This window comes from Agelaius tricolor, unplaced genomic scaffold, assembly GCF_023055355.1.
Source record: "Agelaius tricolor isolate 1412-34295 unplaced genomic scaffold, bAgeTri1.0.p SCAF_6, whole genome shotgun sequence".
In the NCBI taxonomy this organism is placed as follows: domain Eukaryota; kingdom Metazoa; phylum Chordata; class Aves; order Passeriformes; family Icteridae; genus Agelaius; species Agelaius tricolor.
In genome coordinates, this window is record NW_027269266.1 from 2919150 (window position 1) to 2945288 (window position 26139).

The 26139-nt window shown below is 36.3% G+C and overlaps 1 protein-coding gene across 1 annotated transcript in view; it reads left to right on the top strand.

Annotated features, from left to right (window-relative positions):
- Positions 1-5097: 5097 nt before the first annotated feature.
- LOC139590791 (sodium channel protein type 5 subunit alpha-like) overlaps positions 5098-26139 on the top strand; it is a 39757-nt gene continuing 18715 nt past the window's right edge. Inside the window, 12 exon segments of the mRNA XM_071428524.1 lie at positions 5098-5275; positions 6402-6579; positions 11652-11971; positions 13372-13490; positions 14009-14098; positions 15146-15274; positions 17320-17411; positions 18252-18494; positions 19189-19252; positions 19860-20004; positions 21203-21397; positions 22465-22656. Coding sequence (XP_071284625.1) covers positions 11690-11971; positions 13372-13490; positions 14009-14098; positions 15146-15274; positions 17320-17411; positions 18252-18494; positions 19189-19252; positions 19860-20004; positions 21203-21397; positions 22465-22656 — 1551 coding nt within the window. The 5' untranslated portion in view covers positions 5098-5275; positions 6402-6579; positions 11652-11689.

Sequence of the window (26139 nt, forward strand, 5' to 3'; positions counted from 1 at the left end):
TTGTGACCATTTTGGATTCACCTGGGGTGTAGCCCTGGCTGGGCTGTTGTGCTGCCCAAGGTGGATCCATTGAGGCCTCCTAATAAATCCCTACTTTATTCTTTAGCTCCATCTAGCCTCTGTTCTAGGGCAGCCTTGGCAAGGCATCATCTGAACTGGAGAGAGATGGATTCAGTGAGTGGAGTGTTTGGTGAATAAGGAATTGTGGTTTCACCCCAGCCAACAGCCAAAGCCCCTCAGAGCCACTCGTTCACTCCCCCACCAGCGGGATCAGGGAGAGAATCAGAAGGGTAAAAGCTGGAAAACTCATGGGTTGAGTTAAAGACAGTCCAACATGGAAAGCAAAAGCCATGCACACAAGCAAGGAAAACCAAAGCATTAATTCCCTGCTTCCCATGGTTGGCCAGGTGTTCAGCCATCTCCAAGAGAGAGGGGCCCCATCATGTGGAACAGTGACTTGGGAAGACAAATGCCAACAGTCTGAGTGTTCCCCCCTTCCTCCTTCTTCCCTCACTTTTTCCTGAGCATGATGTCACATGGGCTGAAGTATCCCTTATCACTGGCTGGGGGCCATGTGCAAATCATGAATGGGATGGGACTGCTAGGAACGTGCCTTGAGCTGTTTATTTTCCAGCATCAGCCTCATTACATGGTTATGACAATGGGAAGATGCCAGCAGCTCACATCCCAGGCAGCAGACCAAGAACTTCATGTTACAATTTACTTTAAAAGTTTTTTGACCAATCACATGAAGCAAAAGCACATTGACAGTAGTTCTATCCAACCACTATAAGCACAGGTACCTTTGGTTAAAACAATGCTTGCTTATTCTGAATACAATACCTGCTTGTAAGCCTTAAAACACAATGCACAGAGCTCCATTATCAAGCTTAGAACTTCCTAATATCTCGTTAGATAAACTTTTCTGCAGCTTAGGGAGTTATTCTAGACAAGTGTTAATACACAGACCATTGTTCTATTTGTCCTTACTTTTCTACTTCTTACATGATTTTTCTGCTGACCTATCTCATGGCTACTGCTTAGCTCTAACCACAGTCCTGCTGTCTCTGAGTCCTACCTTTTGCAGCTCTCCCAAAAACCTCTTAATTTTTAAGGATTCCCACAGCCCTTTGGCCAGTTTGGGTCACCTGTCCTGGCTGTGTCTCCTCCCAACCTCCCATGCATCCCCAGCCTCTTCTGCCAGTGTGGCAATATGAAAAGCAGGCTCTGTGTAAGCCTTGCACAGCAATCACAAAAACATCTCCATTTTAGTTTTTTACAAGTTGCACTCTTGACATGTTGAAGTTTAGACTTTAATCATACAGGGAGGTACAGTAAGAAATAGATGTGAAACCAAATATCTCAACCTTTGCTGGCCTCTTGGTGCTTCTCATTTCGTGGTTGTGTTTGGAGGCCATGCAATAGAAGGGGAGACTTCATAAACTGTGTTAACGAGACTACATCAGGAATGCTGGAAACCTTTCAGAGGTTGTAACAGCAGTACTTTGCTCTTAGCATCTGACTCTAGAGAAATGTAAAATGCTTCAAAAATACTAATCCTGTTTTTCAGAACACTAAGAAGAAACAGACGGAATAACTCGAACTTCAGGCACTGAGATCATTTTCAGACTTCTTCAGTGTACATTAGGTCATTAGGCAGAAAGCTATTTTGTGTAACAATGCCTTTAATGTGTACTTACCATAAAAGCTATTTCCTGTTGTTCTGTAAAGTCAATTAGCTATTTACCAAATACCAAATTTCATGTCTGTCGATTTCTTATTTCATTGTGCAGCATGAGAAAAGGGAAATGGCAATCATGCAAATTATTGTCTAGATAAATACAGCATGTCCTTTAGACTCTTAGAATCTTTTCTAAGAAAGATTGAGTTGCACATTTTGTTTATCTCACAGATAATTTGCCAAAGCCCCTCTTTTCTGGACTTGTGCCTTTGGAGATTTTGTATGCTATTTTCTCTGTGTATTGTTTTGGTTTTACTGTGTATGTAATATTTAGTTATTCTGTGTTCAAGTGTAACAAAGCAGATGTATTTCTGTATTTTCCCGTCTTTTTTTTTTTTCCCTGATGTTCCCTATTACTTTTGTTCTTGTTCCAGGGTTATGATGTTTTAGAAGACATTCCAGGAATCTCCTCTACATCTTGAAATTAGTCACCCTTGAAATTAAGGGGAATCCCGAAACTTCTGGCCAGCAGCTGAATTAGTTCAGCCCACAAAGGATACATTTGAGTTTGCATTGTAACAAATGTGTGTGCATTACTTAGAGATCACTCTTAATGTGATATTCCAGAGGTTATAGTGCTTCCCAAATTGTGGGCACTGCATTCCCTGTGTGCCAGTTTCAGTTACAGACAGGAAGGAGGATTGCAAAGTCTCTGAAGCTGCAGCCAGAGTAAACAGAAATCTCTGCAGGTAATTTTCATTGCAAGTGTCTCCAATGCAAACCCTTGAATTACCAAGGAATATTTAAACATAAATTTGTAATAAATATAATTTATGAGCTGTTAGCATCTGAGTTAGTAACTTTTACACTTGATGCCTAAAGAGGCTACCTAGAACAGAGGCTAGACAGAGTTAAAGGAATAAAGTAGGGATTTATAAAAGGCCTTCAAAGGATACACCTTGGGTAGGACAAGAGCTTGGCCATGGCTCTACCTAAGATGGACCCAAGATGGACTCTGAGTCATGAGTTTTCACACTTTTATAAGTTTTGGTCCATTTCCATATTGGGGTTGATTGTCCAATTACAGCTCCAGGTTATGCAGTCCCATCCTCCCAGTTTGCTCTCCTCAATTCACTTTTGTTTTTACTTTTTGGGCCTGAAGCTTCAACGGTGTCCTTGGTTCTGGGACTGGAAAAGGATTGTTTTGTGTGACTGAACTGTGAGGACAACTTGCTAACACTTGATATGAAGTTCAGAGTTATATACCAATGCAGTACAGAATCTGGAAAATATGAAAGCTAAAATTTAAGGTATCACAGTGCTCAAGATCTGTGTTATAACGAATTATTGCCCTATGAAAATCAGCTGTGAATTCCTTGTCTACATAAAGCAAGGTGGGGATGCAAAAACAAAGACCATTAGACACCATTGATTTTGAGTATTTGAGAAGGCCCCAGGTGCTCACAAGCTGTTTTGGTAGGAAATGATCCATCCTGTTAAATACTGGTGCCATTTTACTGGTCTGCATTGACTAGTTTTAACTTCAACTTGAAAAGCCATCCAATAGTAAAGCTCTCATTCATCTGCAAGTCTTTATGATTTTCTGTTGAGAAATTCTGTCTGTCACAAAATCACTTATTCAGGTTTACAACATTTAAACAGTTCCTTCTCTTTAATGCAACTTTCTGATTTTTACCTCTTAAGTTACTTGGAAATATTTTTTCCTTGCATTTTGTAAGGAGACAAAAATAACAACTGATTTTTGTTAATAAAAGCTTTTTACTATGATTATGATTTTCATTATGCCCAAAGAAAACAACTTCTATTCCTGTGGTGGATCTATCTTTAACAAAACTCAGAATCTGCCTGTGCTCGCTCTGACTTGATTTCCATTCCCTGCTCTCCAGAGTCTGAGATTTTGCTTTCAGGAGACTATTTTGGTGTCTGTGTTCACACCTCTTTGCTTTTATGTGCACAGCTGAATTTTCTGTGTTTTGAGGGGTTTTCTGTGTGAAGAGTGATTTCCATTTGCTGATTCTAATGGAGATCATTGGCATCGTTGTGTTTGTCTCAGACTCACTTGTGGTTGGTGCTGGCTAATGGACAGTGAACCATAACCATAAACTCATAACCATAAACTGTAATTAACAGTTGTGATTTGCCTCTGTGAGAATCTTGACCTAAATTAAAACACTCAAAATGATACTTTATATCAAATATAATAGCATTCTTTGTCAATGGATGACATGATCTAGTTATGGATTGTATGATTTTTTTTTGCAGGAGCCATTTCTTCAAAATATGAAATATGTTTCTCAGGCTTTATTAGTTTTCCTTCCAACTCTTATGGTCAAAGTTACTGGATGTTTTTAACTTGCAAGTGAAGGAATGTTGATTTCTCCATTAAATCTTTGGTAAATGTATTTATTTTGTCTCTGTAAAACACTTCTTTACTCAAACTTTCTGTGCTTGTATGAATCATACAAAGAGACTATTGGAAAGGTCAGTGCACACATTTCAGGATTAGGTTTACAGATACATCAACTGATGGCAATGATTTGTTTGTTTGAAATTCTTGTTCCATTCCCTCTTTTATCCATCTGGGATCTTGTGTCCAGCTTGTGATTTTAGCCAATTTGAGACAGAGTATCTTAATAATATAGATATATCTTGGAGGATTATGTAGTGATAAAGAGATTTTTGATGATCTGAATTTCAGGTGTCCCACAGCAGGGGTCCCATGGTCAGCAAGCTATTGAGGGAAAGTCTCAAACACACAGGAAAAATGATGGAGGTGGCTGGATGGAACCTGAGGATGAGAGGGTCATGAAGTGTGCATGAGCTGTCAGATGCCTTGAAATCTTTCATGACTGCATTTCTGATCCATAATTTAAAGTAGCAACTAATGTTTAGAGTTATGGCACAGTTACAAGATACATTTAATTATGCAAAAATCTGGTTTATTCAGCTCTTGACATCTGTACACTCTTAGTCATTAAGCTAATGGTAGTGTGCTAATGCTACCAACAAGAAATATTTGTCTTGTGCTCTGGCAATAAAAAGGAACAAGAAAAGTGCTGTACTTTGCAGTTAATGGAGGAAACAGATCCACGTCAAGAGCATGGTGAATAAATTAACAGTAATTTCTGTAATGAATTTAATTTTAGTAACTTATATGACAAACATTATCTTTTTGTTGTTAAACGTCAGCTTTTTTATTTCCTCAATTTTCCTCCTCCTATTTCCACAGGAATAATGAATGAAAAAGGGAAGAACAGAGTGTTGTTATTCTGAGGCTGGTTTTCTGCCCTCTCCCACTGTAAGAAACTGTCTTCCTAATGGGAGAAAGGAAATTTTCCACTGTAGCACAAGAGAAGTAACTTGTCTGAGTGTTTTGTGGTTAGCTGCAAGTCCTAAGCTGCTGCAGATAAAAAATCTTCTTTTCTGAGCTCTCCCTTTTTTGATTTTAAACATTACAGTGTCCAGAAGGAGTGGAATCCTTTTTGCTGTGCTGAGGTCTGTGTTGATCCCCTGTGCCCCATTTTTCACAGGGCCAGATGGATGGAGAAGATACAGCAGCATAAATACATGCAGGTAGGGATCTTTATTGCATTTAGTGGTACAGCATTGTAAATGTAGTACCTTTTATAGAGTGATGCTTGAGTGATCTTGAAAATTTTGCTCTCTTAATTGAACTTGTCTTGAGAACATAATCTTGCTTTCTAGAAAAACAACTTACACTGGCACTTAAAATGTCCTAATGCTGCTTGCACCACAGAACACTTGGAGTTTTATTTCTTTTAAAACTATCTGCAGTTGTACTTATCCAGAATAGTCTTTAATCACTGTTTGTTTCTTTGCATGCATTAGTGCTGCCTGGCTTTTAAGGACAGCGTAGTTCCTCCAGCAGAATTCTTCATGCAAAACCCAGAGTAGCTCTCTAATCATCAGGAAAGATGATAGGAAAGATTTATATTCTACTTAATAAAGAAGAAAAGAAATTTCAGACAGTAATGGGTTCTGTTGATGTAATTAAGAGAAATAACTGTACTTACCATTAGGGCTTACCATGAATGTGGGTGTGTGTTACTGTCCAGTACTTGTTGCTAGCAGGCTTTATACATCACTTTTAAATAAATAAGTAATTTCAGATATGAGAATAAATGCTGTGATTTTTATTTTGCTCAGACAAGGTTTGTAGGTTTTATTGGAGGTTATGACATGATATTGAATGTATTTTGGGCTCTGGTCTTGTGTATTACAGATAGTATATTTGAATTTCAGATTTTGTCTGTATAAGATATAATGAACATATATCAGAGACTGGGAATAATAAAAAAGTGGAAATTAATGAACAAAAATAGTAATACATACTCTAATTTCTAAACAAAAGGTTTTAATGAAAGACAAATTTTGTGCCAATATTTAATGCATGACTTCATGGTTAAAAGCTTAGAATGAAACGTGAGATAGGAAACCTTTTGCTTTCTTACCATTTTACACATATATTTCCAACTGAACAAAAATCCATCTTTGCTTTTAATAAATGTAACTATGATTTCAGCAGAAAGAAAATAATTAATTAATATTTAAGTGATTATTCTTCAAAAGTATCACCCAAACGCTTTTCCCTTTCTTACAGTGTTGTCAGTGAGAGCACAAAATTTCATTTACTGTTTTCAGAAATGCAACCAAGCTCCTCCCTCCATCCCTCCCACAGGCATCCCGCTACAAAGAAAACTTTCTGCATGGGAGCTGGCTCAGGAGAAATGATGTTGTTGGGAATGGAAAGGTGAAGGTGAGAAAAACCAAGACTTTGTGTGTCCTTGGAGATAACAGCCAGCCAACATTACCTTCAGAAATCTGTGTGAAGGCTTGTCTAGTTTGAAGGGGATATTGTAAGTATTTTGTTTTTGCTAAGTATTTGTATACTAGAGAAATCTCAATTGCTGATTATCTTAATTTAATTCTATGTCTAGTTGATCAAAATATTTGGGGATATATGTATACATGTGTGTGTCTATATATAAATAAAATATGTGCAGACATGTTTCCAAGTATTAGATGTGGTTTTATTTTAGGTACAGGGAGCATCTATGTAAGAAAATCTGTCATGAATGTAAAACCACTACATTGCTGTGAACGTGTAGCCCTTCCTATAATTAACATGTCTCAGTGAAACATTTTACTGAACATTGATATATTTGTCATATTAATTACTATTAATTAGTGTCATGTTAATTATTATCATATTAATTACTGACTGCTCTGTGTTGTTATATCACCTCATGCAGAGTATTCCTGAAATTTGCTTTATTATTATCAAATCTTATTTACACTGAACTTGACATGCTAAAATTTCTTTACCTGCACAAGTCTGGAATGTTTTTCTCACAAAAATACTGGTGAGTGATTTTTTTTCAGGATGTTTAAGTAATGCACAGTCTAGCCCATTGCATAGATTTCTGAATTTGGAAGTAATGAGTGAGTATATTATATTATATTATATTATATTATATTATATTATATTATATTGATATTGTGAATAACTTTGTCTATTACACATGTTAAAAAATCAAACCAAACAACACCAAAAAAACCCCCAAACAACCCTCCAGAAAATAAAAAAAAAAAACCCACTGAAAACTGCACTGGTAGGAAAAAGATCCCCCAAAAACTGCATTGGTAGATATTTATCCAACCCATCCAAACATAAACTTTTCCTTGAGATGGGATGATGAGTGAGAAGTGGAGAATGGGGGACAAAGTGCTGGGTGGAAGAAATGGCCTTGTATTTTAGAAACAGCAGTTGTCTTCTAAATGTCCAAGTTGGATTTTACTAAGGACTAAAATCTGTTAGATCTGTTCACCATCACTGGCAGTTAAATAGAAGAAAATCGTGATCAGAAACAGAATTTTTTTTCTGCTTATTGAAACTGAGTAGATGATAGCAGAAGCTTTTGGCAAGGTACAGAATAGAAAACAGGGAATTCCTGTCCTGTTTCATAAGGTATTGCTGTGAGCTGCTTTCTCTTTTTTTTTTTCTTATTTCAGGTGAAGAGGTGAACACATCTTTATTCTTTATTCCTGTGTGAAAGACTATACCAAATGCACACCAAAACCAAACTACAGTTGGTTTACTCTTTATTTTTTTTCCAGATCCAGGTGCTCACAGGAAATATTCAATTGGTGGCCCTTGACAAGGGAGTTGATTTGAGTAATTTGACACTCAGAATTGGTTATAATCTATGCTAAAACTAGATTGAAACACTAATAGGGACATTTTTATATTTACATTCCTACTAATTTTCCTATTTTGAGAAACATCTCATAAATGCCTCTTACAGACTTTTATAGTATTTTACTGAGCAGTTTTATCAGTTTCAATTCTACTTTTGGGGATTTTTGATATCTTATGGTCAATAGTTTGGTGGCTGCATTTAAAAGGAACTCTGTGCTTTTAGGGAGCTGAAAAGAGTTCTGAAATTCATACAAATGGAGCCAAATCAAGGAGTTGTATATAAGGCTTGAATTTGTATTTTGCTTTTCAATCCAAAAGTCTAAATTTGTTAGTTATCATCTCTACTTAGTCAGTACCCCAGCAAGCATTTTGTAATTCATGTCTCTAAAACATTGTATTAATAGACTCATTTTTGGCATTGCTTTGCTATTCTAGAAAAACTCTTTATCTTAAGAAATTTTAGTAGCAAATTGTACTTTAGTAGTGCCCAGTGTCTGTTTCACTTAATGACTATTTGTTCATCCCTTTCTAGTACCTTGCAGGTCATTTGTTCCGTAAATTTCATCAGTATATCTGGAATCCCTTGGGTTTTGACATAAAAATATTCTGTGTCATTTTCACAGCATCCTTAAACCAACTAGATTAACCTCAAACAATGCCTAACTTTGCACATTGAATGCAATTCCTCTCAAGATGAGAAAACCAAGTCATTTCCACTTTAATTAAAAATGGAAATGTCTTAATGCATCCCTGATCCTGTAGAAAGTGGTCCTTTAGTAACTGAAGGTACCAGTGCATTTGTATCTGTTATTGATGGACTGGTCTCTGCTACAGGACCAGAGATATCAAAACCTGTTGTAGGATTTCCAACTCTTAATTTAATTTAAATGCAAATTTCTTTCATTTTCTATACTGGAAATTAACAGATCAGTAGTCTTGCATCTGCCTCAGCAACATTTTGACATAGTGCATATTGACCTACAATTTCTTTCTAGCTTGTAGTCACACACCCAAGTTTCTTCTCTCAGTTTCTAGAATAAAGCTGGTGCTTATGCTACTACTAAGAAAACTTGTTCTGTATCTTCCCTCCTAGAATCAGTTACTAGGGAAGTTTTTGTTTCCCACACAAAAATTGAAATTATTTCTCAGAGTAATACTTTACCTCAGAGTCTTGCCTTAAAAATTCAATTAATTCAGCAGAATATGGTAGGTGGCTGAGTTTAGCTGAGCCTCAGGAATCCCAAGTTGTCACTCTGTCTTTTTAATATAATTTTAGTCCTTTGTATTAGAAGGATTTTTCAGTACATCTTCTTACCTTCCTTTTTCCTAACCCAAGTCACAATCTATAAATACTTGGCAGTTGATCAAAGGCCAGGAACTCTGTTGTTCCATGTGAGCACAGTGCATTTCTGGTACAGGTCTGCTGAAGAAATCCTCTCATGAATGTCCACGGAAGTTTATCCAATTATGACTTCTGGTCACAGTTACTGAAGGGAATGTGTTGCATCTTTTTGCTCTTGATCAATACTTCTGTCTCATTTTTTTAATTTTTTTTTAAATTCAGCTCTGAAATCCTTAGTACAAAACTGATATTTGCATTTGCTAAAACCATTTTCTTTGCTTAATTTATTTCAGCTGACGTAGTTCCCTAAAAGCCGAGTTTCTCTATTGTCCTTAAAACTACTTTGAAGATAAAATTGATCTTCTTAGAGTTATTGCAAATTAAAAAAAAAAAGAACATCTTGATTTCAATTTATCTTTTGAGCTTTCAATTGGAAATGGGCCTGTGTGGTTTGGCAAAGTAACAGTTCTTTGGTTATATACTTCCATTTTGTTACCATGGTGAATTCTGATCTCTGACTGTGGTTCCTGGTCAGATCTGAACATGCTTGGAAGGTCCCAGAGGAGAAAAAAAAACCCTCCCAAGTCCCATAAACCCCAACAAAATCATTACACAATCATTTTTGCTTGCATATTCTTTTAAAATAAATATATCTGCATCTAAAGATGAGAGCTGTAATTGCAAGAGAATATTGATTTTCTAACATGGTCCACATGTGAGCTCACAAGGAGTAGCAGCACAGCTGGACCTCAGCAATCAAAAATGCAGAGTGTTTTAAAGACTTGGCAGTGACCAAAATTGTTTATTAAATGGAAGTAATTGGTTTTGACGAGAGTCACAAAGGACAAATCATTCTGTAATGGGTCAAAATTTTCTTCATCTTCTGTGGATGAGAACTGGTGTCATGTAAATTGCTGTCATCTACAGTTCTGTGGTAAATTTGGGCATTAGTAACTGAATACTTACAGTATTTGCCTTGTCACCTCAGTGCTTCTCACTGCCACCCTTCCCCTTTGTCAGGGGTTTAAACCTCAAGCAGAGTAATTGAAAATGCAACTGGAAAAAGCCTTGAGCTGATTTTGGTGTTGGCCTTGCTGTGGAAGGGATGGATCTGATGAGCCTTAAAGATGGGACATGTGGAACTAAATTCTGTTTTCAGGAAGTACAGAGGAGCAGTAGCTGAGGTGCAAGGCTGCTGGTACTTTAATTTACAGTGAGAAACAATTAGATGATTGTCAGAGTTGTGATAGAGGTGTGATCTTGATGCTTCCAAGCTGGAAAAGCAAAGGAAAAAAAGTATCTCTTCTGTAACCTGAATCATACGTGGTGGATCCAGATGAAGTAGTTGATTTTATTTGGTCTGGTTTTCATTACTTATTCTTCTGAATCCATGTATTCTAGTTGGTTTTGACTTATATCTTGGGTGCCTCATATATATCCTGATTTGCCTTTCATCATGGGTGCCTCACAGCAGGAGCAGCTGCTCAGAAGAGGTGATTGTCCTGCTGTGTCCATTGTTGGTGTGGCCTCATCTGGAGCACTGTGGGCACTTCTGGGCCCTGCAATTTAGGAAGGATGAGGAGGTCCTTGAGTGTGTCCAGTGTTGGTGTGGCCTCATCTGGAGCACCGTGGGCACTTCTGGGCCCTGCAATTTAGGAAGGATGAGAAGGTTCTTGAGTGTGTCCAGTGTTGGTGTGGCCTTATCTGGAGCACTGTGGGCACTTCTGGGCCCTGCAATTTAAGAAGGATGAGAAGGTCCCTGAGTGTGTCCAGAGGAGGGCACCAAAGCTGGTGGAAGGGCTGGAAGGAATGCCCTGCAAGGAGCTGGTGAGGGCTTTGGGCTTGTCTGCTTTTGGGAAAAGGAGGCTGAGGGGTGACCTCATGGCTGTCAGTGACTTCATCTACAGCTTCCTGAGAAGGGGAAGTGGAGAATGAGGTGCTGAGCTCTTCTCCCTGGGATCCAGCAATAGGACATGTGGGAATGGTCCAAAGCCACACTGCAGGGGGTTTACATAGGACATGAGGAAACATTTCTTTGTCAAAAGGGTGGTCAAACACTGGAACAGGCTTCCTGTCAGCTCCTTCTTAAACACTGACAAGCCTGGGGCATCAACCATCTGGATGGTTGATGCCCCAGGCTTGTCAGTGTTTAAGAGGCACTTGGGCAGTGCCCGAGACCTTTCAATGGTCAGCCCTGAACTGGTCAGCAGTTGGGCTGGATGGTCGTTGTAGATTCTTTTCAATTTAAATAGTCTATTCATATTCTACTCTATTTTATTCTATTTTGACATGGAGTTTCAGACAAGTAAAAAATAATTTATCTAATAGATATTAAAGCAGTGTGTTATTTCTGGTATTCTGTAATTGTCAAGAGTTTCTTTCTTAAGTTACCTCTAGTACTGGAAACAAACAGTCAGAAGGAAAAATGGATCCCTTGTTTTGGCCGTCAGAAGCTAACAGGTTTCGACGATTCACCCCCGAGTCCTTGGCAGCAATCGAGGAAAGGATTGCCAACAAAAAAAAGGAGCAAGTCAAAGTTAAAGAGAAGACTAAGGAGACTAAGGAACAAGGAGTTGAAGAAGATAAACTTACTCCTCAGCTTGACCTGAAAATCTGCAAAACGTTGCCATCTCTGTATGGAGACATTCCTGCAGAGCTGGTTGGGGAACCCTTGGAGGATTTTGATCCATACTACAGTGATCACAAGGTTAAAACTTCCCAAAGCTTCTTTTTTTTTTAATTTTTGCCCACTGAGCTCTTAAGGGATAGTAAAAGCTCTCTTCAGGAGGTGCTGGGGTTTGATTGCTCTGTAGACAGAGCTTTGAACATTACTGACAGCTTTTGGGGGGGAGTTCTAAGATATGTTCTGCATCATGGAATGAAGAGGTATTTTAAATTCCAGTCAAGAATCAAAGTTAATTATGAAAACATGATATGTTAATGGTGCACTTTAATAGTAAATATATTCTGGGATTAGTGATGCTTTGTTTTCCAGAGCAGTTTCTCTGATGCCTGTGGGCTTGAGCTCCCTGTTGTGTAAACAGTGCCTGCCCAACAGTCGGTCACGCTGGAATTGCAGATGCTCTCACTGAATTACAAATACTATACAAATTAAGGGAGGCACATTTGAGATGTTTCCATTACTCTGTGTAGCAAACCTATGTACTTTCATTGTCTTAAATTAATTTTCTGTAACTTTATGTCTCACGAGTTTTGTTTATTGTTCCATCTTTATATTGCACATACTCCATGCTATTCCAAAGTGGTTGGTGATGCTGACTATAGCAGTGTATAAAGCAGATAGTCTAGGAATCCCTTCTAAATTAAATACTTAAATTATTACTACTGTCAAAGAAGACTTGATATGAAGAGCAGAAGGTTCCATCCAGTCCTAGTTGCTGTTTTAATGTATGCCAACAAGGTATTGGAGCATAATAATTTTATCAGAGAACATGCTTTAGACTTTGATCTTCCAGATACCCTTTTCTTAAAGTAATCAAAGTGATACTATTGATGAAGAAGAACTAAGGTTGACTGAGTTGAAGAAATTTATATTAAAGTTAGGAAACTGTGTTTTTCATTCAAGAGATTTCATTTTTACTATATGGCAAATGTGCTGAGCTGCATGGACCTTAAGGTAGCTTAGAAGGAATTTAGAGTGTTATGTGACAATATAGAGATATTTCAAAATTAAAAATTTGCTTTGACTGTCCAGGATTTTGACAGTACTGCACAATCTGCATCTTGTAAATAATCTCTTGTAGCATGTAACACTGTCCAAGAGTAAGGTATTAAGGCCATTGTTACAGTCCCAGAGTAGTAATTTAATTACTTTGACCAAATGAATATGATTACTTGCTCTTCATATTCATTCCCATTATGGCTTCTTCCTCTCAGGCAATAATGAACTTCAATAGAGTTGCTTTCCTTCAAAATGTGAATAATCAGGTCACAGCTCCAAGTCAGAATAAAGGAAAGCTGTGCTCCTAACTGCAGTTAGATATAGCTCAAGATGCAGAATTGAAAAACTGAACATGTAATTTTTGCAGAAATTTTTAATTCATTCAAATGTTTCATGTACTATGAATCTTTTTTTTTTTTTAATAGACTTTTATGGTGTTAAATAAAAGGAGGACTATTTTCCGGTTTACTGCCACACCTGCCTTGTTTATATTTGGTCCTTTTAATCCAGTCAGAAAAAAGGCAATTAAAATTCTGATCCATTCATATCCTTTCATTGGTTTCCATGATTTGAATATTAAAATATTCTGTGCCATTTTCTGTCATTCTGTCCCTCTGTTTCTGCTTCTTCTGCTTTTATTTGGAATTATTAATGAGTGGAAATTGGTCTTTTTAGGTGAACATACCTGAACATGTCAGACATGTTATGTCCCCACTAGTGTCCTAACTTCCAAAACCATCTTCATGTGCAGATAATTCATTTTTCAATTTAAAACATGAATTTTACCCAGCTGAGAAGATTTGATCTTGGTGGGAGGTTCTTGGGATGGTCCTTAGCAAGAATAGGAATTGGATTTTGGTAATCCTTGCGGGTCCCTTCCAACTCAGGATAATTTGTGATTCTGTTATAATTTTCTTTGGAAAACACATGATAAGTTCTGAATATATTCAAATGAAAAGTTATCTTTTGAATGCTTGTGTGGTGTTTGTGTGTGGAAATCAGCAACTTGCATGAACCTCATTTTGTATAATATAGAGGTTTTTCCCTTGACTTACTATTCACAGTTTTTCTTGGCATTATTACATTTACTGTGTTACTCAATTGTATGGCTATGACTATCCCTCACCTTCTTGTAGAAGCCTACTGGACTGAGTAAGTACCTCAATGGCTATGTGCTCACTATTTTTCCAAGGATACTAACATGTAGGACTGAAAAATTTAAATAATGTGGTGGTCTAATTCTGGGGCTTGAAAATTCTTGGATAGACCCCTGAGGAAGGCTGAGGATTGTTATTATATCACCCAGTCTTTTGTGGAGATTCAGTGCCTTTTCTTAGAGGTTCTCACCATATGCCCTTTTTTCTGTCTGGCCTAATTTTGCCATCTGGTGTAACATAGGAGGTTGGCCCATTTTTCCTTTTGAGGATTAAATCTTTCTGAGAGACTTTGCAGTAATATCTCTCATTCTAGAGCAATAACCTGAATGCCTGTTGTAGTTGCCTCATGCAAAAGGTATAAAGGAATAAATATTTATTCTGTTCTTTCCTCTGTTTCCTGGTGACACTCCTAAGTCTGTTGTTCCCACTAGGAAGCCACTTATTTGTAATGTCTTGCTTCCTTTGGTACTTGAGCACTGTATCCAGTGTAACTTGAGTTCATGTTCCAGAATTAAATCTGGAAAATGTGCCTGGAGCCTCAGAAGTTCTGTAATTTTTAATTCCTTTTATTTTGGAGTAAGCATGGTAAGAACTTAATTTTCTGTAGGATTTCTTTCAGTTGTAGTGTATTTGTCAGAATAAATATATAAAATGTGCAAACTTTACGGGCTGAAATAAATCTTTATTGTTTTTGTTCTGCCTGAGGCTTTGAACTTTCCCAGTCTGCTTTAGAACTTAAACACAGTCTTGAAAATGTTTCCTAAGGAAATGTGAGCTATCTTTCATCCAGAAATAGCATCATATGCTTATGTGAATATTTGTGTTTGTAGATTTATATGGAAAAATTACTAAAATTCAGGAAGACATCTTGTTCCCATGATGCTTCTGAAAGTAATGCAACCTGTCCTATTTTGCTTCACATTTTCTACTTTTATCTCCATGCAGGGACTAAATCAGAGAAAACATAGAAATGTGCCTGAATGTGTATCAGTCTCATTGATATTTTTATTTGTGTAACTTTAATATACACTTTCCTCCTCAGACATGTTTTCACTGCTGTCTATTCTACTGAAATATTGATTAAAGTAGTAGCAAGAGGATTTGTTTGGAATGAATTTACTTTTCTAAGAGATCCATGGAACTGCTTGGACTTTTCTATTATTATTGTAATGTAAGTAAAACTCAGTTTTTCTTTTACACTCAGGGGACAAATAAGAGAAAATAACATTTGATGTTGCTAAAATTCCTTACAGTTGTTGGCCTCCTCTCTGCTAAACTGTGCTTGAATAACATTTTGCATGCCTGCAATGAGAAAAACAGACTTTAAAGTAAGACCTAAATTAAAAGCTCATCTTAGAACTGTGTGATTGTTCTCAATTTAGTCTTTATTTGAATTTTTTCAGGGGGTAATTGCATAAACAGCCCAAACCAAGCCAGCCCCTTTATGTTGTCTTAGCTGTACTCTGAATCAGATGAAACTCATTTGAGAAGGTTCCAAAATGGGTCACAAGGTATTGAATGACTTGGTGGTAAATAACTGATGAAATCCCAGTGTCAAATGATGCTCAAGGAACAACACATATTGCTTTACATGCAAATTAATGGGCTCTGGAGTAGCCTCCACTTGTTGGGAAAATGATGTTGGGGTTTAAACAGACAGTTTTGTAAAAGTACCACTCCAGCATGCAGTCATGGTCAGAGAAGGAGGTAGAAAATGAAGACATTGGGGGTAAGAAGTAAAGAAGCAGAACACACATTATTTCTCTGTGTAGCCTGTGTTTTAATTCAGGACCTTGTGTAGTTTTGTTCCTCACATGTCAAAAGATGTCAGAATTAAAAAAGCTGCAGTGAATATGTATATCTGCAATTCCACATACCAAAAAACTACATAGAGAAAAACTGGCATGAAAAGACAATCGCAGAGCAGGAACACACTTGAAGTGTACAGCACAGAGACAAAAAGAGAAAAAATAATATTTTTCTTCCTACAATGAGAGCTAAAGGCACCAAATGAAGTTGTCAGGTGGCAGAATAAAAAAGAAGGGAGTAGTTTGTAGCACTACAGGTAGGTTTTTCCTCATTTGTAAGTAATAGATGATACGTACCCAGGTGTCATCACACACATCAATATGTATATGAACAATTAATCTTACAGGTAAAAATGAACTGCTAAGGAACTTGAATACTGTTGATTGTCAGCATCTATCACTAGATAGTTACTGATAGTTACAACTATCACAAGACAGCCCAACAGTTGCATGAAAAATTAAATTATGGTCCTTTTCCCCTACCTGCATCCCTAATTAATTAATGTTCAACTTTACAATATAGTACCTCCACCTGTTTTTTTCCATGTCTTATAGTACAACAATAAAAACTATTTAGAAATTAGCTCAACTGCTAACTCAAGTGTCATTATTGCTTAGGGTACTTAATAATTATTCAGTCTTACAGACTCATAGGCAAAGCCAATGTGCTCTGATCTGCTGCTGACAAAGTCATGCTTTGAGGGGGAGGTTGCCTTTTCAACCATTGTTGTCTTGGATTTTTTTATAGAAACTTAATATTTTAAGGAATTCTGTTACCAGTTATGAGCTTGTCATGAGATGAGTCACAATTCATGTCCTATCTGACATAAAGAAGTCTTAGAAAATTTGGGGTAACCTGTTAAAGTGCTGTATAGACTATGCAATGCTTTAAAATACTGATTTGATGAAATTTTCTAATTGTTGAAATGTTAAAATTGAAACAAGTCACAATACTCAAGTTCTCAGTGATTGTTAAAGGTTAGAGAGCCCCTGTGGTACAGAATAAACACATTATAAATCCACTATTGCTCAACTTCCTTCTCCTGAAGTGTGTATTTTGTTTTGAGATAGCAGCAACATGTATTTTCATGAGAGAAGTCTCAGTGTAAGAGTGTGATTATGACATTGGCAGTTTTATATTTATTTGAAATTTTGATGGATAAACTCTTCCAAAGTTAAAGCATCCACATCCACCCAAAGTAGGAACTTACTGTATTTTTTTTCAGAGGCACTGCTCCAAAGCCCCATTACTTTAGATCCATGCCTAGAAATTGACTTAGATTCCTAATTTTAGGCATGTATCTTAGGATATATTTTATGCAGTGAATTCATTACTGCCTGCTCCATAAGGAAATGCTTTGAAAAGCTCCATCTTTGTCATTCAGTTGAGTATGGGTTAATTTTGCAGGTACATGGCTGCGTTTCATAGTGTTGGCAATGTTTCAATTCTTCGAACTTTCAGAGTACTGAGGACTTTGAAAGCTATTTCAGTAATACCAGGTAAGGAACAATACACCTTACTGATTTTCTCTCTGCTTCACCAGAATGCAAATTCTAATTCCACTCTTGTTCTTGTTTTCCAGTTCTCTGGTCACTTTTTGTGACCCCAAGGTGTGACAGTTTTGCACCCTCAGCAGCACCCTAACATAATTTTTTAAATCATCTTTCCTTCAAATGGTTTTGACAAAGGCAAATTTATATTCTGCATTATTATTTTATTATTTTTTTATCCCATTACTGATGTACATTTTTATTTAGCCCAGTGCCTTTGTTTCTTTAATTTGTCTTCTTGGAGCAGCCCACTGTATGTAATATGATTTCTTAACATAATATATCTAAACCACCATATTTCTGGTTTCATGTTCTACCTCATTAGCTAATCCTTGTCTGGTTTATTTCCCAGAATGCTGATTTCACAATTTGAGAGACTTTCATTTGTTTCCTTACTGACCACAGCCACTGTCTAGATTGTGTGTAATACTTTCAACAGTGTGTTGCATATGCCATTCAGAATTTAATATTTTTTGTAAGTTGTGTCCTTAATTAGGGTACCAAAGAATGATTTGAGTCCAACTGCAAAAATTGGCTTGAAAATGTATAAATTACAATCTCATGGTCATAATATATATTAACTTTATCATTTCCATGTAATTGCAAATATATTTTGATTTTTTATGAAATTATAGCATTAATGAAGCATTGAAGGTGTTTAATTTTAGTGCAAAAAGCCACATATCATACTTTGTCTTTAACAAACCTGCAGCTGTCATGACTTGTCATATAGGAATATCATTACAATCTTTTTCTCACTTACTATGTTATTGGATCTTATCTTCCTAGGTCTGAAAGTCATTGTAAATTCACTTGTTGAGTCTGTTAAGAAGCTCTTGGATGTGCTGATCCTGACTGTATTTTGCTTGAGTATATTTGCACTAATAGGCCTTCAGCTCTTCATGGGCAATTTAAAATCCAAATGTATCCTCAATAAAACTCTGTACGATGACTCATTATGTAAGGATCCCAAGATATATGTACCAAATGATGAAGGTAAATCTTTTTCTTTTCTCCCTTTACATAATCTGTGTATCTTCCTATGTATGTATTGATTTTTCACAGACATGTTAATGTATAGTTGAATGTATTTCAGCCAAGAAGGTTTGTATTGATTTTTCACAGACATGTTAATGTATAGTTGAATGTATTTCTGCCAAGAAGGTTTGTATTGATTTTTCACAGACATGTTAATGTATAGTTGAATGTATTTCTGCCAAGAAGGTTTGTCCTTCCATTTGCACAAGTAGTAGTATGAAGTCTCTAGGACAACTGAATATGAGATTAGTGAATCTTGGATTTGGAGAAAGATCAGCACTCTGTGGGATAGAGGGACTGAGTTTTCTATAAGCATTTTCTTCCTTATCTGTGCATTGCACAGGGATATTAATTTTAGTGTTACTGCACAGAGAATGATTTTTTCCAATTACTCTGTAATTAATGGATTTTGTCTACTTTTCATAGAGATTCTTATTTTTACCCAAGATCAAATAGAATCTTACATTGTTAGTTGTGCAGCAAATTGTTACTATTTATTTTAAATTGCCAGAGACAGATCTGCTGAGACTCAGTCCTGTTGGGAAAGGATCTTTCACAGAGGTTTGATCCATGAGAGTGTTTATAAAGTGTAGTAATGTTTGGTTTACTGTCAGAAAGCTGTGGCAACTGAGAACTTTTAATTTTATGATTCTTTGATTGTTTGTTTTTGTTTTTTTTTTTTTATTAGAGCAATGCTTCAGATTGAAAGACACTTCTGAAATATTGCTGTGTGAGTACAGTGAAGATTTCAAGTAAGTGAACAAAGCAGTTTTAGTACTTTCTTCATTTTTTCCTTCAGATGAACTATGGTTTTATTTTTGGTCTAAAGGAATGGTGATGATTTTTCAGGAGGAAGAAATGGATCAATTAAATTAAAAACCACATATTTCACACCAGAAAAGGAATGAAGAACAAGAATGCAGCCAATTTTATATGTACTTTGTTGCTAACTGCTAGGATATAATGATAAGGTAGAATGATAAAAATGAGAAGGGGAACAGATCACTAAAGACTTTTTAGATATTAATAAATTCTGCTCTCTTCACCTTGGTGAATTATTTAAAAATAAAGGTATTTCCATTTTCCCCCACTCTCTGTATTTGTTAGGACATATCCTACATCAATGAGAGTTTTTGTCTAGTCCCAAACTAAGGTTTCTGTCTAGTTTTCTTTACTAGACAAATGGTTTTCTGGGATGGTCAGATATGAATCAGCCCTTCTGGCAGGAATATTTTGGGGAGTAATGAAACCTCTTTTCAGACAAACTGAACAAATCTTTACTTGTTGCCATGTATTGGATTCTTTCAAATTCAATTGAATCTCCACATAAGTATTGTTTAACATTTCTTTTGTGGTTAGAAGTGGGTGTCCAGAGAACTACACCTGTGAGAGGATTGGGAAAAATCCTGACTTTGGTTATACAAGTTTTGACCACTTTGGCTGGGCTTTCCTCTCTGTGTTCCGGCTGATGACCCAGGACTACTGGGAGCGTCTCTACAGACAAGTGGGTGCTTCTTTTACCTGCTGGAATGACTTTGGATGTGCAATTCAGAGCTTTATGTCCACTAGAAAAGTCTGTATTAGTTTTAACATTACTGACACCAATTTTCTCCTAAAATCAATGTAAGTATTAAGGAAGTAGAATCAAGTGACTGAGCTGTAGCACCTTCTGCAAGTGATCTTGGGTGGGAGCAACCCTGCTGTGAATGCTCCTAGTTTTGTTGGAGAACACGCTCAGGTGGTTAAGAGCTAAATAAGAGTTAAATATTTGTATGTAACTACCCAAGGACTGAGATATGGAGCAGATCCAGCCAGGGAGCTCCCTGCTACTGCAGGGAATGTGAGGATTTGTCACATTCTCTGTTTGTCTTCCTTTTAAGTGATGACTCCTCACCAAACCTTTTGGCTCAACGTATACACTTTCATTTTTGACAACATGGTACTAAAAAAATTGGGGACTTTATATTTTAATTCTGAGAGTTGAATGTAACTTTTCAATTCTGTGGTTTTTTTTTTTAAATGATGTAAAAATACCTGTAGAGAACTTCCTGGATCCCCTACATGCATGCAGTGCCTTTTCCAGACAGGAGCAATATTCTCTGCCTTGTTCTGTACCTTTCATATTGATCCATTTTAGCTCTTTTTTCCATCAGCCTTTATTAACTGGGACTTTTTAAATGGATGCAATGTCTTTTGCCATTTGCAGGTCATGTTACTTTTAGTTTTTAATGTTTCAGAGCTTAATTTTGAATCATCTCCTCTGATACCATTAAAAAAAGAATAAGATAATCAGTCTAAATGTTGCCTCTGATTCTGTAATTAAAACATCTGTCATGATTATATAAAAAATCCTAGGTTTCATCTTTATTAGTGAATTTTATTAATTTCTTCCACAGTCACCTATGTCATTATAGATGAAGTTGTCTTCTCATAGCTTAAACTCTGATGGTCATTAGCCTGATTTGCTGGAAGATATTTGATTTATTTTAAGAATGAGATTTGTTAATTCTTTTCTCCAGTATGCGACATTTTCATGTACGACTTAGACCAGAAGCAGATCCTACTGTTGTTCATTGAAAACACTGTGGTGCATTAACCTTTTGTATTGCACAGAAAAATAAATTATTTATAGTTATTTTGAAATTGCTTTGTAAATATTAGTTTATTTGGAATTTATTACCACCTTTACCTTTTCCTCACAGACCATCCGTACCTCTGGAGTGTCCTGCATCTTTTTTTTTATGGCAGTCATCTTCTTCTGCTCATTTTATCTCTTCAATCTGATCTTGGCTGTGGTAACTATGGCATATGAAGAGGAAAACAGAGCTACTCGTGCTGAAACAGAGGCAAAAGAAAAACTGCTTCAGGATGCCAGACAAATTATAGAGAAGGAACAGGTTTGTAAATGATCATATATGATCTGTAGTTCCTTCTGTTTTCTTCTGTTTGTGAATTAGGGAAATAATGTTTTGAATTGAACATGGGCTTCTTAAAATACTTTCTGACACTGCATTTCTCTTTATGTCTTTCCAAATGCGTATATGCATGTATATATATGTTTAAATACATAAACGTTCCTGTGATACAAAAACCCATCATAAATCCAACTTAAAATATACTAAGTTTTAGGATTTGCAGACCTGACATTGTACAGGAATGTCTTTCTGGCAAGAAAGTAATTTTTATGATATTGCTTGAATGCTGCACTCCATAGTTTGCCCTGTTCTTGTACAGTACCATTATTACTGTGCCCAAAAAATCCTTTCTCTGGGTATCCCTTCCTGATATTACTGCAGGAAGGAAGCATTGGTGGATACATTTTATCTCCTACCTTAAATGAAAGATTTCCCTGGTTTACTGCTCACAGTCAGAAAGGTCAGACTTGTGAGAGGACAAACAAATATTCTCTAGCAATTATCAAATTTCATCATTTAAGTGTTAGGCATCACCATTTTACCAAGTTCCTCCTCTACAGTTGTTGACAGCTCTGTAATGTTTCTGTGCCTGACATTCCACCTTGACAGGCTTTTTTTCCTTCTGTTTTCCTTTTTTCTTCTTTCTATTTTTCTTTCAACAGGATTAGGATTTAGGAAAATTTAACATTTTAGGATTTAGTTTGAGCCCTTAGTCTTCTGCTGTCTTGGACTCAAGGTCCTTTTCAAAGCAAAAAAGGAGAGTGAAAGGATAAGCCCTCATACTTTGTAAATCAGATACAAAATACAATATTTAAAGTGACAAGGGCAGACTTTAATTAGAGTAGCTCACAGGTAACCCTGCTTTGTCTTTCAGAATTGTGAATAGCATTTTGTGCTCCTGTCTTTTGGTGACAGTTTAACATTTGAAACCTAGGAATTGTCAGTGCAAATAATTCAGATACCATAATAATTACATGTATATGATCTTAGTCCATGCATTGGAATTTACCTTGAATTAATAGACAGATGTTCTGCTTTTCCTGTTACAGATGTTGGCTGTGGAAGAAAGCAGTAAGGCCTTGCATGCTGCATCTGAAATGCCAGTTGCTGACTTGAAAAATTCAGAAGGAAAAGAGAGTAATAAAGAAACACCTACTTCAAGACAAAACTTAATTTCAGATGACCACGAAAATGAGGAGCAAATTTTTCGTTCACAGCCTGATCGCTGCCACAAGAAGCTCGTAAGTATTTGAAATAGAAAATACATTCACTAGATTTGCAGGTGATATGACAATTCAAGGATGAGATTTTGGGAGCAGAGGGAGCCAGCATTACCTGCACCTGAAAGGGAAGTTGGAAGTGGCTGTCACTTATGGCACATCATAGACCTGTGCTCTGAGAGCTGTGGTAAAATCTGTCAATATCTCTGTTTGTGCTGCAGAAATAAATGTATAAAATTCTTAAGTTTAAGAGTTTTCCTAAAGACCTAACTATTTTTTTAAATTTTATTTTTTTAAATTATTATTCCTTTCTACAGACAGCTAATTCTCTGATTGAAATATTTGGGGTAGGGTTTAGTTCAGTATGAAGATTTCTGATCTTTGGGATGGGATTCACTTGCTGACTTTAGGCATCTGGTGCCAGTGTAGATGCTCTTGCATATGGTGGATATTCTAGATATCTTTAATATCTGTGGCACATCTTCCAGCACTTTGTGGGTATCTCATAAACCTTACAGCATCCTAAAATGTTGCTAAATATCTACATTTATGCAACTAGATTGTGAATTTTTGGGGTTTTTAAGGTTTCTCCGTGTGTTTTAGGTTCTAAACTCCCAGAGTCAAGTGGAGATTTAATTCTTCAGGTCACAAATTGATACCTAGTGACATTAGAGCTTTTCTAGTGTCTTACTTGGCTTTCACCTCCTCTGTGGAAGGGCACAGATGTTATGTGCCATGTCTGCTGCTGTGGATGTCTCAGCTACCAAATGTCTCAATAGTCCATCTCAAATGGCTTCAGAAACATTTATTTATGTGAATCAAACTTATCAGAAACATGTGTCCCATATACTGGGATTTTAAATGCATTGCACACATGGATAAATTAAGCATGGATATCTAAAACATTAGGCTGAATCCCACACATATTGTTTCACATCTTGTTTACAGCAGTGATTCCTGGCTCCTCTGCTGACCACTCATTTTTAAGTCCATTAAGAAACTTCTAATAAGACTCATTATTCTTTCTTTGCTTAATTTTGGAGATTTTTTTTTCCACAGTACCTTTGCCACTGACAAAATACTGTATCTTCTAGAAGACCATCCCAGCTTGATTCTTTCTCTGGCTCTTTGTCAACATCTTCATTTAGATACCTATATTTAGATATTTTAATCTTGAGCTGAATCTTTCAAAATAATTCTCAGGCAATTATCCATCTTAATTATTTTCAACAATATCTAAAAAGAAAGCTTCTAATGCCCTTATACTGGTTTCATCCTGTGACAGATTCTCTTTTGCTTCTGAGAGAGCATCAGAAGTGTTCCACCCATCTTACTGAAAATGAAAATTTTCCAATAGCAGAGCTAAGAGAAATCATGTTCCAACTTTCATCTGTTTGAAAAGTATCCTTGAAGGGGAGTCTTTCTCAGGCATATAGTCCCAGCTAAAATTGATTAAAGTCTCATTCTGACAGTCATCATGGTCAGAATTTCTTCTAAATTCTATAATCCCAGCTATAATAAATTCTATATTTGAGCTGAACGAATCCAAATCACCCACTTGGCAACCACCTGTCAACTCCTTTAGTAAAGCATTTGCTTCTTGTTGTGTCAATAATGTTTCCCCTGCTGTGTTAAGAATATAATTCAATTTTGTGACCTAGTTTGGTTCTGCTGCACTTAAAGGAAAGGCTGTGTCACAGCCTATGGTAGTGTTTTATTGTACCTATTCAGAAAAAAAAAAAAATTCATAATAGGTGTCATATCTTCTGTAAGTATAAAAATCATTTTTATGGCTGTTTATTTCTATTTAACTTTATTCTTCTAAGTCTGTGACTGTGCTGCAGGAGATGTATGAGACAGGAGATAAATGTGGATTATTTGCTAGACCTTACTTCTGGCAAGGCTACAAAGTCTGCACAGATGGATGCCAAATGTAATTTGGATTTTTATATCTCAGAAATAACATCTTCAGACCTTTCCAAGGTCCTTTCCCCTCTCTGTGTCCAGGGAATGACAAAGTTCTAAAGATCTCTAGGAAAACTTAAAGCATGATCCAAGCAGTGTGAGCTCCTCCAATGCAGATTTTTACCTTTAGTCAAATAAGAATAATTTATTCCGTGTTATGACAACTACTGGTAGTACAAGCTCTGCTGTTTGAGGACTCCTCAAACAATGTCTTCTCTACTTCCATCACAAAAAGAGGCTAAAGGTGCTAAGTCAAAGAGAGAAGCACATTGGGTAGAAGCTTTTTGGTAGGACAGAATGAGTTTATAAACATTATTTCTCTAGTGCACATCCCTATTTTAAATCCCAATTTGTCAGAGGACTTCTCATGCCCAGTTACTTCCTTCAGCTAAAGATCAATGAGCAGCAGTAACCAGTTCAGTGTGAGTGAATCTCCTTGTCCTTTCCAAAACCACAACTCTGAAGGTTCCTTAACACCTGTGGATTTCAACAAGAAGACTGAGAACTTTAGTCAGGGTGGCACACAAATTATTCTGGGTTTCTGTTTTCTGGGACACCAAATCTTAGAGAAAAGGATGAAGGGTGACTTGCATGGGCCATGATTACAAGAGTCTTTGGAGCCTCTTGGATTCAGAACAAAAGAGGAGAAAATGAGCATTTTAGCACTGTACTATAAATTCATTTTAGAGGTTTGTTCTCTGGCAGCTCTATCAGCTAAGTTTTGCTTAGATTTTCATTAAAATATCAGAGTGAAAAAAGATATAATTGTTATTAATCTTTTAAGGCCAAGGATATCAGTTTCATTCCTTGAATAACAGTTTTACAGAGTAAGTTAATAAAAATCATAATATCATAAGAGTTTGAGGTAACATTATGATATATTTTTATTCATTTATCCTTCCCAAAAAAGAAAATTATGTAAATCCAGTTTTGCTGAGAGGGAATACTAAAATACAGTGCATTGTGATGTGGTCAGTCTGTCCACTCCCAGGCTGTCAGGTTCCTTGTCATCTGGTAGTTCTAATGAAAACAAAAGTAGTCCCATTCCTGGTTTTAGGCAGTTCAATATTAGATCTTGAGTTCAAATGCAGTTCAAAGTTAGATCTTGATAGGCTTAATAGGGCTAAAAATCCCAATAATTTGTATTAACTAAGTGACTATTTTTCATATTAATACATGATTATTTATTAATAATCAGTAGTTCATAGTTAAATAGCCAATAGTTTATTCAAACTGATGGTCAGTGTTCTTTTTGTCTGTTGTTTTTATCATTCACTGGAAAAGACAGATTGATTATCTTCCCTTGCCCCCTGTTAAAGTTTCTGACATTCTTTTATAATGGAAATATAACTGCTAATTAAATATCTTCAGAAAGAAAAAAATTCTTGAAATATTGTACTGCTTGTGATGACATGTTCTTTGTCTCCAAAAGAAGAGACAAGTGTTTTGTTTTTTTTTGTTTTATGTTCTTTCAGCAAGTAAAAGCTTTGCTATAATGTATATTTGAAAAGGCATACTTATCTCATGCTGGATGTAATT